This window comes from Pocillopora damicornis, chromosome 9, assembly GCF_964200805.1.
Source record: "Pocillopora damicornis chromosome 9, jaPocDami1.2, whole genome shotgun sequence".
Taxonomy (NCBI): Eukaryota; Metazoa; Cnidaria; class Anthozoa; order Scleractinia; family Pocilloporidae; genus Pocillopora; species Pocillopora damicornis.
In genome coordinates, this window is record NC_142678.1 from 18,653,747 (window position 1) to 18,669,470 (window position 15,724).

General features: G+C 38.5%; 1 protein-coding gene and 1 long non-coding RNA gene across 2 annotated transcripts in view; one reads left to right on the forward strand and one right to left on the reverse strand.

Moving 5' to 3' along the window:
* Positions 1 to 12,188, reverse strand: part of LOC149040493 (sacsin-like) — a 31,397-nt gene extending 19,209 nt beyond the window's left edge. The window contains exons 1-4 of the mRNA XM_089182608.1: positions 12,074 to 12,188; positions 11,546 to 11,594; positions 2,950 to 3,050; positions 2,629 to 2,739 (exon numbers count right to left, since the gene is read on the reverse strand). Coding sequence (XP_089038734.1) covers positions 2,629 to 2,739; positions 2,950 to 3,050; positions 11,546 to 11,549 — 216 coding nt within the window. The 5' untranslated portion in view covers positions 11,550 to 11,594; positions 12,074 to 12,188. The remainder of the gene's footprint in view (positions 1 to 2,628; positions 2,740 to 2,949; positions 3,051 to 11,545; positions 11,595 to 12,073) is intronic.
* On the forward strand, positions 6,064 to 10,224 carry LOC149040494 (uncharacterized). Its single transcript, XR_016179798.1, has 3 exons — positions 6,064 to 6,199; positions 6,665 to 6,742; positions 8,513 to 10,224. It is a non-coding gene; the product is annotated as an uncharacterized LOC149040494 (long non-coding RNA).
* Positions 12,189 to 15,724: the final 3,536 nt, after the last annotated feature.

A 15,724-nucleotide genomic window follows, 5' to 3' on the forward strand; every position in this document is an offset into this window, starting at 1 on the left:
GCTCAAAACCGAGCACTGTTAGGCAAGTGGATGGTCCCTCTAGTTTATCTGGATGAAGGGGGATACCCTAGTCCTCAAAAAGCCGAATGCACAAATCCAGGTTGTTCTGGCCAGACAGATGAGTTGGGGGGACCCAATGTGTGGAAGTCATCCAGGTAGTGCAAGAGAAACTTCATGCCATAATTGTGTTTGAGAATCCACTCTAACAGGTCCGCAATAGAATAGAAGATGAACGGGGCAGAGCGTAATCCGAAGGGAAGAGCCAAATCGATGAAATAATTGCCTCGCCACTTCATGCCGAGCAAATAACGATCATCGGAATGGACATCGCGGTACGCACTTTCCGCATCAAACTTCATCGCCATCAGTGTTCCTTGGCCATAAGACATGATCCTTGATGACATCGTCTACTTTCATGTATTATAAAGAGAAAGGCTCTCTAAGAATGCCGTCGTTGACGCCACGGCCCAATGGGCTAGATAAATCTAAGATAACCCGCCACTTTCCAGGTTGATATTTCTTTGGGACCACCCCAAAGCGACTGAGGGCTTGGAATTCGAGATATAAAGCAGGGGCCAGCTACGCGACCTTTCTCAAGTTCTGTGAGGATACACTGATCAATCACAGAAGGGTAAAAAGACGCTGATGGCATATTCTGGGTCGCAAACCACAACAATACCGCTGAAGGATAAAAGCTAAGAAGAAAACCAATAGTAATACCAGAAATCACAAAATCCACTTTTCTTTGATCAGGGTGAAAACAAAGCTTCCGCGACAGTTTATCTGCAATAAAGGGGGGGGGGGGGGGTAACTCTAAAAGGAGGGACCAAATCTTGCTGAACAGCACCAGTAATGGAATTCCCTGTGGTGGAGGAGATAGGAGGCTAATTTACACGAAATTGGCCGCAATAAAATATATCCGATGCCAAAGAAACAACAACATTAACTAGAACCGAATAGGAACTGCGTAAAACTAAATGAAACGAAATAACTGTACACTATTTACATCATTCTTAAGGTAAGGGGCCTTGGGCGATCTAGAGGCCGCCTCAACGCCGCTAGCATTTGTACCGAGATGGATTAGTTGCTCGGGAGCGCTGTTCATACGATTTGGAAGGACGAAAGGGGCAGTTGACGTGAGGGTAGTTCCGTTCACATCTATCACAGCAGTGGCGGTACCGACATTGACCAAAGAGCCAGCGACAGATGCCGTCATTCCATGATCTGCAAAAGTTGGATTACAAGCCGCCTGAGTTAAGGAATGGAGAAGATACGGCTGATGACTGGGACTGTGGCGCCAAACGAGTATGGAAATTGTAAAGGTCGAGGTTCATACGAGACCAGTTTGCCAGGCCTGATGCAGCTGCGTACTTCCGAAAGGCAGTGTTGTAGTGAAGCCAAGGCCTTGCCGGGAAACTGGCGTGAGGTCTTCAGAATCGGGAGTTTGTGCTGCGTCATTTCCTGCCATCTAGAAGGATGTGCGCAGCAGAAAATCCACATGTAGACTGTGAATGCCTCCGCCCATGTGATAATGTCGGTGATCTCTTGTTTTGGTTTTTTTGATGAACCCACCAAAAGTTTGCTGTCATGATATGTTTGTGGCTCCGCTTTTAGTGCCTTCACGTTGCCGCCTAGACGGTCGGCGATATCAACAAATAGTCCTACCCGATCTTAGTGACCAGCTTCTCTGAAAAGGGAGAATAACCTACGCCAACCACAAAAGGCCTTTTCAGAGGAGACAGGATCCCCGGCAAAATGGTAGATGTGTGAACAGAACCGATAGAGAACGCCGGTGCAGAAGAGTGGCCGATGGCGGGAAACGCTACGTTCGCGACATCCCGAGGGCCAAACAAAGATGGCGAGCTTTAAGGCGAATTGCCTAACGTGCAATATGTGGAAATGAATGAAGGCACATCAAAATTACCTGACGATAATCCTGCAGAGGGCGGGGGAGAGTTGATGGCAGAGAAGCCCGAAAAATTTGAGTTCGAGAGCATGTTTCCCGCCGAAGTGAAACGCGACACCGGAGAACATGTATTCTCCGAGTGGCTTTGCATCGTCGCCAAAATGTGGGGTAACGACTCACCTAACGCTCTAGAAAAAGCTTGAGTGAGATCCTGGGCGGAGAGCACAAAAGAAGGAGGGGTGGCAGCAGGGGCTGAGACAACCAAGGTTTCTGTTAAGGGAGGAGAAGAATCCGCAGAGAAAGGGGCCGAAGAAATTAATTCCGATAAATCCAGCATGGCGACAGCACTGTTATTTGTTGGACGCCCCGAAAGCTGATCTATACGAACGAAAGCAGTTGACCACCAGAAAAAAACAAACGAGAGATAACAGCGCTTGAGCCTTTCGAAAAACCAACGGGGAAGACGAAAACGGCCTGGACGAAGAGCTGTGACTCCTCACAACGCTGCAAGTACACGCTCAAAGTACAGGCAAGAACGCATTAGGCGAAGAGCACATGGAATCCCAACGCATGCGCATATGCAAAAACCGCTGACTATTAGAGAACGCTGACATTTTTTGTTTTTAACTCCGTTGTATTGCATTGAACTGCATTTAACAAGTTATTTTTTACCGTAACGGTGAGAAGAAATTAAAGGAGTGCATATCAGAAAAACAATTTACCTGAAATTGAGCAAGATCCTGGTGATGAAGTTTGGCTGTGCCATGGCTGTGTTTGTCATGAAGGAATTTTACATGACATGCGTGTGCATCCTCTGCATTTTGGATGAGCTCCTGATACAATAAAACACATTTCAAGATGTAAAATACACCAGAAAAAAATATTTGCAGCAAGCACACCTAAATGAAAAGACCTGGTGACACTTGCATGAATGCTTAACCCTAACACAACACTAATCGTGAGGATGGATGTCTAAAAGTAACACTAACCCACCCCCCCTACTTTTCAGAGGACTGGTTTTGGTGGCCCTCTTTTCTTCATACCTTCAATATCTGTCCATCATCTGGATACTGATCTAGGATGGTTCTTAATTGCTGGATCAAAGATGGCTTAATCAAATCAAATCCATCGTCGTCATTGTTTGCTAATAAGAAAAAAGGTATCATCAGCGACTATAAAGAAAATTCCCCCATGATTTTCAACAATTTAATACTTTAGGAAAAAAATTATAGATGTCTAACACCTAGGGTTTAAGTATCTAACTACTAGCATCTCCTAGTAGCATCACCATTATTTCTCGCATTTAGTTACCGATGTATTACTCTGTACCTAGACCACTCAGTGTTAATTCTTAACCCCGAAGCTGCTTTGTTGCAGTATCTCTTGCCAGAACAGAACACTGTGGTTATGTATTACGTGTATGCATGCATGCATGCAATGATTTGTATTAAACCCTATTGAGCTGCAGGTTCATATTTGTTACTCACAGTCGAACTGTCTGCTGTCAAACAGTCTCTCTCCTCTGTAAATGACTGTGGCTATACTCTATATTAAGTAACATTACCAACTGTTTTATGTACTAACGTTCTGCTTGTCTGCTTTCTATTTGCTTGTGTCCCTGTCTGCCCTGCATATCTAATTTAAGCATAGCTTTCCCTCGGAGTATAAGTTCTGTTATATGGTTTGCCTGATGCTTAACACAACCTGTCAGTGTTGCTTGTCCATTTACACTACCTACCAGTGTTTGAATTGTCTCCTCTTATGCTTGGGTAGCTCTACATATTCTCTATCTGAATTCACCTGACGTTTTTAACACCTGGTTAGCGTATAGTGGGGTCCTTACAATTCTTACTAGCTTCTTTGTAGTTGGAGAAGTGATAGCGGAGCTCGCAGGGGGGCTAGTAACCCATCAAGCCGAAAACATTTGGACTTGTGACCGTACGACCGACCATACAAGGTGCTACTTTTAGCATGCGCGGCCAACTGTACCACGGGTATTATTTTAGCCATTAAGTAAGGCAAGGGCGAGGGAGAAGGTAATGCGCATGCGCGATTGTGCGTGCGTAACTTGGATACCCCATTAGAGTGCGCCAGGAGACACCAATAAGTAACAATGAAGTGACCACACTAGTGTGATGAGTACCAGGGCAGCGTATCGCGGGCACGAGGCTAAGCATTGCACAAGAGTTTCACGTGGGGCCAGTAGATGTGAAGCCGCGCAAGCAAATAATTCGCAACCCGCGTTTTGAGCGGGAAATTAAACTGTAATTCTCAGTATTTCGTAATTTCTAATAAACTCGCAAAGCAACAAAACTAGCAGAGCTTAAGCTTTGTCAACGGGAGGAAATTGTTATAATTCAAGTTCGTGGAGAGAGAGGAAGAAAGTTAGAGGGGACACCAAAATAGGCAGAATACGGCGAGAGGAACGCGAAAGAGAACAAGAAAAGACTTAAGTCTAAAGGTGAATATCTAACGAAGAGCAACGCGAGAAGGAAATACATAGACGCTCCTGAAAACAGACTGAAAAGAGGTCATCAACAAAGAGAAGCGAACCACAAAGGATGCGAGAAAGAAGAGGAGGTAAGTCGTGCCTTATCTGGGTTTCCCCTTACGCTAAGGTCCAGAAAAATGCAAACCTTTCTTACCAATCGTCGTTTGATACTAGCTTTAGGTCATAATTAAAATCACGTTTCGGTAAACATTCATCGCCCGAAAACCCTCGTGCCGGCTCATCGCTCGAATAGCATTTCAAAGTGTTCGTATTCTTCAAGGTATTTCTTGTCCTGTCGTTTGGAATGTTTAATACAGTCGTGGTATTGAGGAAAGAGAAGTTATCTTACGGAATCTGTTTTGCCTGGAAAGTTTTCAATGATAGCGAACGGCTAGCACAAGTTTCTATCTCTTTCTCTCTTCAGTTAACTATCGCAAGATTTTACTCAATTTATTTGAAGAAATCGCACTTTGTCGAAGTGTTGTTTTACCCTAAGAACGATGTAGTAGCCTTTCCCAAAATTGAAATAAATGAGATTGAGTCAGCGATGTCCATGTGTAACCTCGAAAGGTTACCAAAGAGAATGAGCGGACAATTCGAACGCACACAGTGATCTTTATTGTTTTCAGATGATAGCGTTAAGACGAAATTTGCTTGATGAGAATAGCGGTAGGGGTTGCGTGCGTGCGTGCGTGTGTGTGGTTCGAACTAAAAGAAAATGCAACCGAAACTAATCTAAGAAAAATGCGTTGCGAAACGTAACATTAACCTAACTTAAATTTAATTGATCGCACGGAAAACTGAATACGTGAGCTATACCAATAAAACATACAAAAGGTAAACAACATAAATGTAAAAGAAATAAAAACTCACTTTGGTCTAGCTCCTAAAGGTAGGAAATAGCTTGTAGCGAACGGTAGCAAATAGCTTGTAGCAATTATCTAGCAGCGACGATTAGCAGTGATGGTTTAGCAGCGATGACAAGTAGCGACGATTGAAATAAAATCTTTACACGTGCACTTAAGTGGGAATTTGATTGGAGATAATAAACTTACTGTAATAATCATTAACTCACGAAAGACTTCTAGATAAAAATGAACCAGAACAAAACTATAATAAAGTGTATATTAACTAAGCGTTCCGAAACTAACACCATGTTTACATTAAGTCTGACGCAGTAATGTGATTTTGACAATATTGAGAACCTGTCAAACATCTGAGAATTAAATTACGGACCGCAAATGTGTGGTGCCGACAAACTCACGGGTTAAATGGAGTTAGTCCTCCTGCGGGATGAGCGAATACCTAGGGGGCGGGGGACAGAGACACTAACTGGTATGGACAAAACGTGGGGTAGGCCATGGTCTACCCTGTGGCCTACCCTATGGCCTACCATTTGCATATGGCCTACCATATGCATATGGCCTACCGGTGGTCAGATTTTTAAAAACATAAAAATAAAATCAGTAAGAGTCGAACAAGTACGCTGACGTAAAATTCTATGCCTCTAAAAAGGCTATACTAAAAAGTCACTGACACGATTTTCAACGTCTGAGGGAACGAAACAATGCAAATATTATAGCACTCAGCCTTGAAACATCCTAACTCTGTCTTCCCCACCCAAGCACTCAACCATAACGGTAGGTTAAGGGGGAGGGGAGAGGAGGGGCCAATATTGCGTGGTCGCTGAGGATATCCACAATGGCGGCTTCACTATCCATACAGGCTGCCAGCTGGTAACGTCTAGTGGAGTGCCGGTGTAAAAATGTAATGAATGGCGTTATATCGGACAACATAGCCAGGTAAGAAAACGCAAACAGTACGTGCCAGGCCAATTTTTTAAGTGCCTCTTAAGTGCTGTAGAGTATTGAATTTGCAACAAGCACCCCGGGACACGCAGGCATCGCCGTCATAAACATTTCACAAACTTTACTTGCTTTTCCTACTGAAGTGTGGTAGCATAACAATACAAGTAGTATATTAAGCTGTTCTCTATGCAACAGGAAGTTCATTTGGAATACAATATTGCATGGCACTGTGTCAGTTTACAATTCGTAAATCATTTCTGTAACCTGCTTGGATATTTTCTTTTGAATTAATTGGGTCATACTCTCGGAATCTCACCAGTAGTTAAGAATGATAAATTTGTATATGTAGCACAAGTGAAGCACATTTTAAACTTCCCATACGATTCAAGGAAACTATACTTAATTGACTCTCGATAAATTGGCCTGACATAACTCGTTGATTATTTTATTATTTTGTAGCCCTAAAAGCCCGGCTTGTGACTCTGGAGGTACTGAACTTGATATATTTGATACGCAAGGCACCCTTCAAGGAGGAAGGTTAGAATAAAATTGCTTTTACGACCGTATATTGCACTCGGTTTACATATGTAGATAATTGCTTAAAAAATACCTATTATATTCAGAAGCATAGACATGTAGGTGATATGCTTCTGCTTTATTTTTATTGTGAGGGGTTTCCTTTTATGTAACATATATCCATTCCTTTAATTTCCTCCTTAACCTGCCTGCAAATAATTAAACTTTATGTTTTAATTCAAGTGAGAGAAGATAAAACAGAAGGGTTGCAAAGTTCTCTTCCTTGCAGATTGAATTCAGATGAGAACATCAGTAAACTAGTTGATGTCCATATGCTTCTCCTAAATCTTTAATTTTATTGACTTGTTTTTTTTTTTTTTTTTTTTCACAAAGCCTCTTTTATATCTCTGTGTGCCAGCTATTGATTAAAACCTCAGTGAATAGATATGCCATATTTTAGTAGTTTTTTTAAATTCAATCTTTAAAATTCATAATTGGCATTCTCTTTTCATCCTTTTAACTAAAATCAGAATTACTAAGTCAACTTAATTTAAATGACTTCGAAAATTCCTTATACATAAGAACACTTTACTGGAGTTTGAACTTACATTTATTTGCTGTCTAGTACATATGATTACCATATGTGTCTTAACCCTTTCACCCTCAAGATTTCATCCATAATTCTCCTTGCTGTCAGCCATACACTTCAATGTAATATTTGGTTGGAGAATTTGGAATGGGATCAATCAATAATTCCCTAATTGATGTGTTTCTTTATTCTCATACTGATAGTGTAAAGAGAAATTCTCTCTAGGTCATTAGTGGGACTAAAAGGTTTAAAATGGGGAATTTCATTATATTGTAAGGATCAAAATTTTCGAATGCTTTCAAATATAACGAAGAAATGTGATGAGAATCTGATGTTATGAAACAATGGAAAAATCTGTAGATGGGAGCTTGTCTTTAATGTTTAAATGTTCATGGGAAATGCTTTTCTTCACAAGCAAAGATACAGAAGTTTTCAAAGCTGATAGAGATAAGCTGTTTGCAAGTAATGAAAAGCAAATTGACAATCATACCTTAATGCTTAACATGCTTCACTCAAACATGTCAGTTATGTGTACCTATTATTGTAGGGGTGTCTTTAAAAAGATTTTCTGGTGTGGTTGTTGTTCTGTTTTGATCGTTGTAGCCAAAAAAGCTACTAAAGGCACTGAACTTCAATTTTTATGTGCACAAGGCATCCTCCAAGGTGGAAGAGTAGAAGACCATAAAATGATGTTTACTAGGCACTTGCACTTACCACAATCATATATTCAAGCAATTCTCTACATATATAAAACTGATTACATGATGTCTTTAACCCTTTCCACCCTAACATCAGTATGCATATTCTCCATACTGTTCTCTATAAATTTCCTAATGAGCTGGCAAGGAGAATTTGTTTAACAATCAAGAGGTTCTTTGGTTGGTGATCATTTCCTTTATTCTCATGACCTTAATGCTTGATTCAGGGCTGATATTGAATGGAGAAATTAGATGCCAGTCACTCTCAGGGATTAAAGTGTTAACTGTATGCATTTTATAACAACTAATAATACCCTAATTAATATTTTTCTTTATTCTCATTGCTTGTCTGTGTGATATTGTATTGATATTGTGAGGAGAAATTCTGTCTTGGTCACACATAAGAGTTAAAGGGTTTAAGGATGTGGGTTATTAAAAATATTATAACTTAATTCTGGTAATTATCTGAATGTGAGTAACATTTGATGTTTTCACATCTAACAGGATGATCAAGCTGAAGATAGCCTCAAGAAGGATTAAACTTAGCTGTAACAATTAGCTGACTAAATTGGAAACTTGAGCACTTGGTAAATACACCTTGGCTTGCAATTCTGATGATTAAAGTTTGCTGGGGGTAATTGAAATTTGTCATTCCCCGTGCAGGAATATTCCACATGACCTGTAAAGTCCTACGCTCTGAGACAACTTTAGAAAAATGCATTTGTGTTGGTAGAAGTATTGTAAGTACAGTACAACCTAGTAACAAAAATTAATAATTTCCTGTAAGCATGGATGTTTGAGAGAAATTATGGTGGTAGTTGACCCTTTTTTGTTAGAGTGCATAGGGTCTGATGATTGTAATGTACTATATCTTTTAGCCTTCAAACTTTCAACTTTGTATTAATTGTAACTGTTTACCATATCTATTTTTCTGTAACTTAAGCCCTCAAAAGTTGAAGTAGGTGAGTCAATAACCTGTCTTCCTTTGTTTGGAATTATGTGATTATATAACTTTGCTGTGTAAGTTACCACATTGTAACATGCAATATTATTACTTACATTGCATTAAATACTCTTGCTCAAGCTTTCATTAATGCATGGTGTTTCTTACCAATGCTCATAGCCAAACTAAATATCGATATAAGGAATTGGTCACAAGATATGTGAGTTTTAAATGGTGGGAATCTAGAAAAGCAAGCATCCTCCTTTAATTAGGACTGAAATTAATGGGGACCCTCCTATTTTGATTTGTGTTTTTACTTAAACCTGCCTCCTCCCATGTAATGTTTAGGGCACATAGATGAAGAGAGCATTTTTGTATTTTGATGCATGAAAGTTAGATTAATTGGTGTCCACATAATGTACACAGCAAGAATATGAATGCCTTAGCTTTAAAGGTTAAAAAATTAAAATAAGAGAGTTGCATAGACCATATCTTAATTTTTATTCTTCTTTGGATATTTATCCAAGTAACATAATCACTATCAGTTTCATTCACTCTCACTTTCCACTGAGCTTGTGGAAAGATAAGAAGTTCATTATTTCTCTAAATGAAGAAAGGAAAGCGTACCCTCTTACCACAGATAATTCTTTTGGGAATAATCTGTACATACGTGGTCTAATTTGTACATGATGGTGATTGTTCGGCTAACCTTGAAAATTAGTTGTGAAAATTTCTTGAACCTGTCATCATATGAATGTTTGACTCAATTTTACCTCACTAACCAACATGATTTAAATTGAATAAGTAGAAACTTGAAATTTATTTGTTCTCCTTTTGAGGTGTGCATCAAAATTTAGAAGTCATTGAGGCTAGAACTACAGGTTTAGAGGAAATCTGCATGTGTTTTCAACGCATAAAACAGGGGTTATGATACTTCAAATGACTAATTACTACATGCTGCACATGTACAGGCAAGTGTTGAAAAAAGTTTGCCAAGCTTTTTCAATAGTATACATTTCTTTTTCTAAGAATCATGTTCATCTAGCCTGTGCTGAATTCTAATTTTTCAACCAATTTTCTTTTCTATTAAATATTCTTAGATCTCCTAGTATCAGTTAATATTCATGTAATTAAAATAATTACATGAGATCTTACAGATGTATGGCACATTTTTTCCTCTGATCCTCCTAACATTTTATTATGTGTAGGGTTTGGTATTGGCTATAAAACTAAAGTCAAATTAAAGTTTTGTGCACAGCGCAATTGCATCAAATTTATGTAGTAAAATATTGCATCCTTCTCAAAACTAGTTCATCAAAATAAGAATGACATGGACATGGAATTTCAGACATGGTGTATATGCCACAAATTTTCCATTCCCCTGACTAATTATTTTGTAATGGTGTTTACAAGTTGTGGAAAATGGTTTGGTTGAAATATAATATGAAGACTGCCGGTAGATAGTCAAATGAAAACTTTTTACATATCAAGAAAGTTATTGTTACGTTTCATGTTCACATGTTGCAACAACTCCAACTTCCAGTAAATTCAATTAATGGCAAACATGAGAAAATACCATCTAAAACTTTTCAACCTATTTAATACAGCCGATAACAACATCAACTCAGCTTTAAACTAAAGAGAAAACTTGATTGATGTTTGGAATTGATTTCTGTGATGTGGAAATGAAATCCAGGTATTATCTCAAGTTTTCTTGAGAACATCCACATTATATGCAGTTACAGCAGAGGTTACCAAATTAAATAACAGAAAAATCAGAAAACGACTTCGTATATTTCCAACCAGGGGATAATCATGAAACAAGAATAGCCAAAAGCGAAATTACAGGTTCAAGCACGAGTTGAAAATTACTTTTCTTTTTAATTTTCTACGCTAAACAGAGGAGGTTGAAACGTTAGGGAAAAACGGTGGGGCAAGCGGTCATCCCTGCACCTTCAAGAGAAGATATAAAAGAAGCCCATACGATTCTGGCGTATAGTTTTTCTGACTCGCTGTGCTCGCGTGTATACACTTCAACCGGTCAGTGATGTCTTAAAGCGAAGTAGTTTACCATGGTTTCCCTTAATTTTGGCTCGTTTTCCCAAACCGAAATTATACGTCACATTCAATAGAATATAATTTCAACTGATGCTGACATCATACGCTTCATCGTAAGAAGAGAACATTCCCTATCTTCGAAAATTTGCTCAGAACATCAGGAACAACAACGAAAGTCCTAAATTTTTTAAAGATACCACTGCCTAGCAAGCTTGTTGATCGCTTTGAAAGTTGTGAGAACATCGTCCCCAGGTTTCAGACCTCGTCTAGTCTTTTAATCCACTTGAAAAAACTCTTTAACAGCGAGTGCTGAAGAGTTTTATTGCAGTATTTGGTCAGTATAATGAAGGGCTGGAAAATACACTAACAAGAGCTCCGCTTATAGGCTTGGCTAAATCTATATATTATTCATGGAGCCAACTTCGCACGGAGGTTATATCAGTTTTGAAGTGTTTATATCTAATAGTAGGTAAAATTTCCTAGCGTTTTAACGCAGATAAACAAGTAAAAAACATAAAATTAAACTTGGTACTCACCCATTGTTAATGATCTGATGGAATCCTAAGCTTTGTAAGAATGGCTTATCTAAAAAGTGTTTCAATCATTAATAGTAGAAATTTATGACAGTTAATTTCGGCTAAACTTCATTGCTGTATACTTTAAACTGATCAATATGACAAATGCCGGTGAATGAGCCTTTTAAGCGAACTTCAACTGCTGGTAGAGAAGAATATTTCAAATATTTCCTTAAGTTAAAAATTGCATAAACATACTTCACGTATTTTGCCCATTTCTTGGTGAAATTCCTTGCGAATATTTCTGCTACATAACTGCATCAAGATTCAATATTGAAAGCATTTGGATGGTGTTGATGCTTCTACTAGCGATAACTAAAATTACGAGTTGCAGCATAATAATTGATGTTTTTATTCGCAAACAGATGACTCAAACAAAGGACTTCTGATATGTTAACTGACTTCACACCTTCGCGATTTAGCCGGCATTTTACTTATTATGTATAAATTCAGATAATTTAGCAAACTGTCGGGCTAGTTTTTACGAACCTCATCGTCTCTTCCATGAATTACATCTCTCGCCAACAAACTCTTAGGCGAAATGAAAGAAAATTGTGTTAGGTACGATTTCTAAGAACAGAAAAATGTGTTTCCTAGAAATTCCGGAAGTTGGTCAAAATGATATGTCACGTGGTTAGTCTTGTTTTCTCGGAAAACCATAGCACAACTTTTGCATACTTCCTTGCTTACCTTTGCTGAATTTAAGCTAGCCCTCTGAAACAAAAGAAAAATGCACAAATGATACCTCGAGGAAATTTCTAGAGATGCTATAATCTTTGTTTGATGGTTTTGTGTGTTTTGTTTTTTGAAGGGGTTAGATTTGATCTTCAGGACGAATTTTTAACGCTATTAAATAATTATATATCTTTTAGTCTCTAATGGCGGACGCGTCACTCAACTGGAGCACATATCAATAACTTTCAAGATGGAAAGTGTCGAGTTTTGTTGAAGGAAGTTTTTTCATTTTTCTTTAATTTTTCCATCTGTAGATATATTTTCTGGGTGCGCCAATATTTTGGAGACAGTTTGTACGCGAGTCAATATTAATAAAAGCAACCACATTTCTTTCGGGATGGTTCGCTCTGCGGGTAGCGGCTCGTCTGATCTCGTTAGACATAAACATGACGCCTTTCACTTCACTGTGATTTCTATCATTCTGCGATGGAGAGTTAAACGAAAGTGAAAAAGGATAACAAGAGTAGGAGATATGTACACCGACGGATTCCAAATAACTAGAACATGAAAAATTGAGGCGACGCTGTTTCCGAAATGCCCCGATAGTGACCAAGAGAAAGTGAACTGTTTGTAATCTCTTGTTATGACCTAAGAGACTGCTTTTAAATATTCAAAGCCGATGAATTGTAATCAGCGGCCGGAAGTCGATGAGTACATCAGAAAACCTTTAAGAGAGCACTAATTCATTCATTTCAACCACAATTAACAGTGCTGTTCAACTTTTACGGAAATTTTCCTTTCAAAGCTAATTTCTGCTAACCTTGTCAACTTTGCGATGAAAGGATGGATCACAAATCATGTGGAGCATCCATTTTTCTTTCCGGTTCATTCTCGACTTTCTTTGTTTAGATCGAAAAAAAAATATCCTTTCCCACGGTTGGCGTGAACAAAAACTTGAAAGGTTTTTAAAACTAAAGTTTCTTACCTTAACTGAAAGGTCTACTATTTTGAGTTCGGATAACACTGATTACACCTAAAAGTACTACCCCAGATAATTAATCCGACCTCAGGATGTTCATAACATTTCTCTCTTTATGATCTACTTTCGTCTGAAGTATTTGATGATAATAATATACATGGAAAAATTACTCAGTTTTGATTGGTTAAGATAAATGCAGTTTCAGGTAATTAAATGCAGAAGAGAGTTTATTCGGTGCAAAGAAAGTAAATAATCAGACATTCTGATAGGTCAATAATCAAAGAAACTCACAGATAGTCAATCAAATGTGAGCCTTGGATATCGCAGCAAAATTTGAAAATGTGAAAATTTGCAAGCGAAATAATGGCCGGCGTGTTAAGAAGGTTTGCTTCGCCACCGCAGCTGAAAAACAGCTCAAACAACGAAAACACTGTAAAAAGCACTGCTTTTTAGTAGTCGGTTTGGAAAAAGTGGTGTTTAGAGAAGGAAATTGCCAAGGAAATCGAAAATTACGATTACCCAGCTTAACACTTTGCTATAACGATCCAACGCCGAAATTAAAAACAAACATGGTTAAACCTCGGAAAAGACGATTCCATTTCATCGAAATTGATTCGGACACAGACTGAACAATTCCTTGAACTGTTTAGCCGGGCTTTGAACTTTTTTGCGCCTTCAAGATGGGGAGATATCATTGCATATTATTGTTTTGATCGTACGCAGTTGTTTTGACCGAACGAACGGTTTGAATAAATTATTTTTGCACTTGATGCGCGCGCTTTGCTTATGCTTAATTATGATAAGCCATCTAGTATTTTTACATGTATATTACTAACACGTAATCACATGATTTTTCTCGTGCAATCTGGAATAAATAAGCACTTGTTAATTTTTTTTGAAAGATCACAACGGGCTCGTGCAATTATGTTAGCCTTTACAAATTCACTCGTGCTTATTTATTCCAAATTGCACTCGAAATCATGTGATTACCTATACTAATTCAACTCATGCCTCATACTCATTCTCTTTGGTGATTATCAAGTTGTCTGAATATTTTGACTTTTTTAGGAAAAATATGACGAACTCATGATTTTGAATGGATATTTACCTGATAAAGTCCTATCGCAGAGCCACTAAATAATTTTCTAGGGAACTTATAAAAAGAAAGAAAAAGCCAAACAAAGCAGTTCCAATCAAAATTTGTGAATAATGTCAAACACAAAGCAATGTAATGACGTCATACCCTTCCCAGAGTTCACAAGACATTGTATAAAACAATATCGAGGATCGAAAAAATCCTGATCATTGCCATTCCAGTGGCGGGGTTTGTAGTACTGGTCGCCTTAGGATGTTGTATCTTCTGTTGCTTTTGCCGTATAAATAAACATCCGTATGCTTTTTATGCAAAAAATAATCAATATTATTTGGTTTTATCAATTTGATATATTTGGCAAAACCCTTAAGGTAGCAATGACCATCATGCACGGTCATGATAAAACTGCAGACCATGCGAGCCGTGCAGACTGTGCGGAGCTTGCAGACTGAGCTAATTCATTTATCAAATAAAACTACGCAAGAATACCCACTCGAAAAATCCAGCTATTTCGTCGAAGCATTGTATCTCATATGACGTGTTTTTTTGGTAAATTCTGACGGTAATCTCATTTTTGCCGCCATTTTGGATTTCAAAACTGAGTAAGGGTTGGGCGAATTTGAATGGCGACATAAGATAACTGACAAAGAGGGGAGGGGTTAGGAACAAAAAGCGAAGTAACAAAACTATGACTTAAATTTGATAGTGTCTCATTTCAATCACTATGCAATGCATATTAGTTCAACGTTAATGATGCTGTTTGCTAAGCAGCAACAGTGGGACCGGCCCACAGATGAGAATAAAATCTTTCTATAAAAATTTCCTTAAAGAAAGGTGGATTTTTCATCCCATTCCTGTTTAGAAGTGGGTATCCATACAGTTTTCTCTGTTTTAGTTTCATCGTGTATCCTTGAAGAAAACAAGGTGCTCTGATGGAAGGAACCCTGCGAGTCAACTCAGCCGAGACTCTATGAAGCGCATGAAGGGTGTTACGTGAGAGGTGCAGAATCTTAGTTCGGACTTATTGACCCGATAACGGCCCAAAAACAAATAGAGCAGTAATAAAAAGTAAGATGTGGATCGTAAAAAAGTTATCGGGAATTGAGATGGATTTCTGCTCGGGTCAGACTTCTGTTTTAGATTTAACCCAGTTTTTTCAGAGCCATTAGTCATTAATGTTTGTTCATCATGGGACTGTGAAGTTTTGTTAAAATCGTTCCAGTCAATAAAAGAAAAAAGTGCCACATTGAAATGATGTGGCATGGCCCCCTTGCTTTGTCTCTGTATCTTACTCAGTAAGACATTGATGACAATAAGGACTAAGGGCTAGGGGGGCTGTGGGGTAGTGGGGTAAAAGTTAAGGGGGGTCATAGGTAAATTTTTGCTGGGTAGG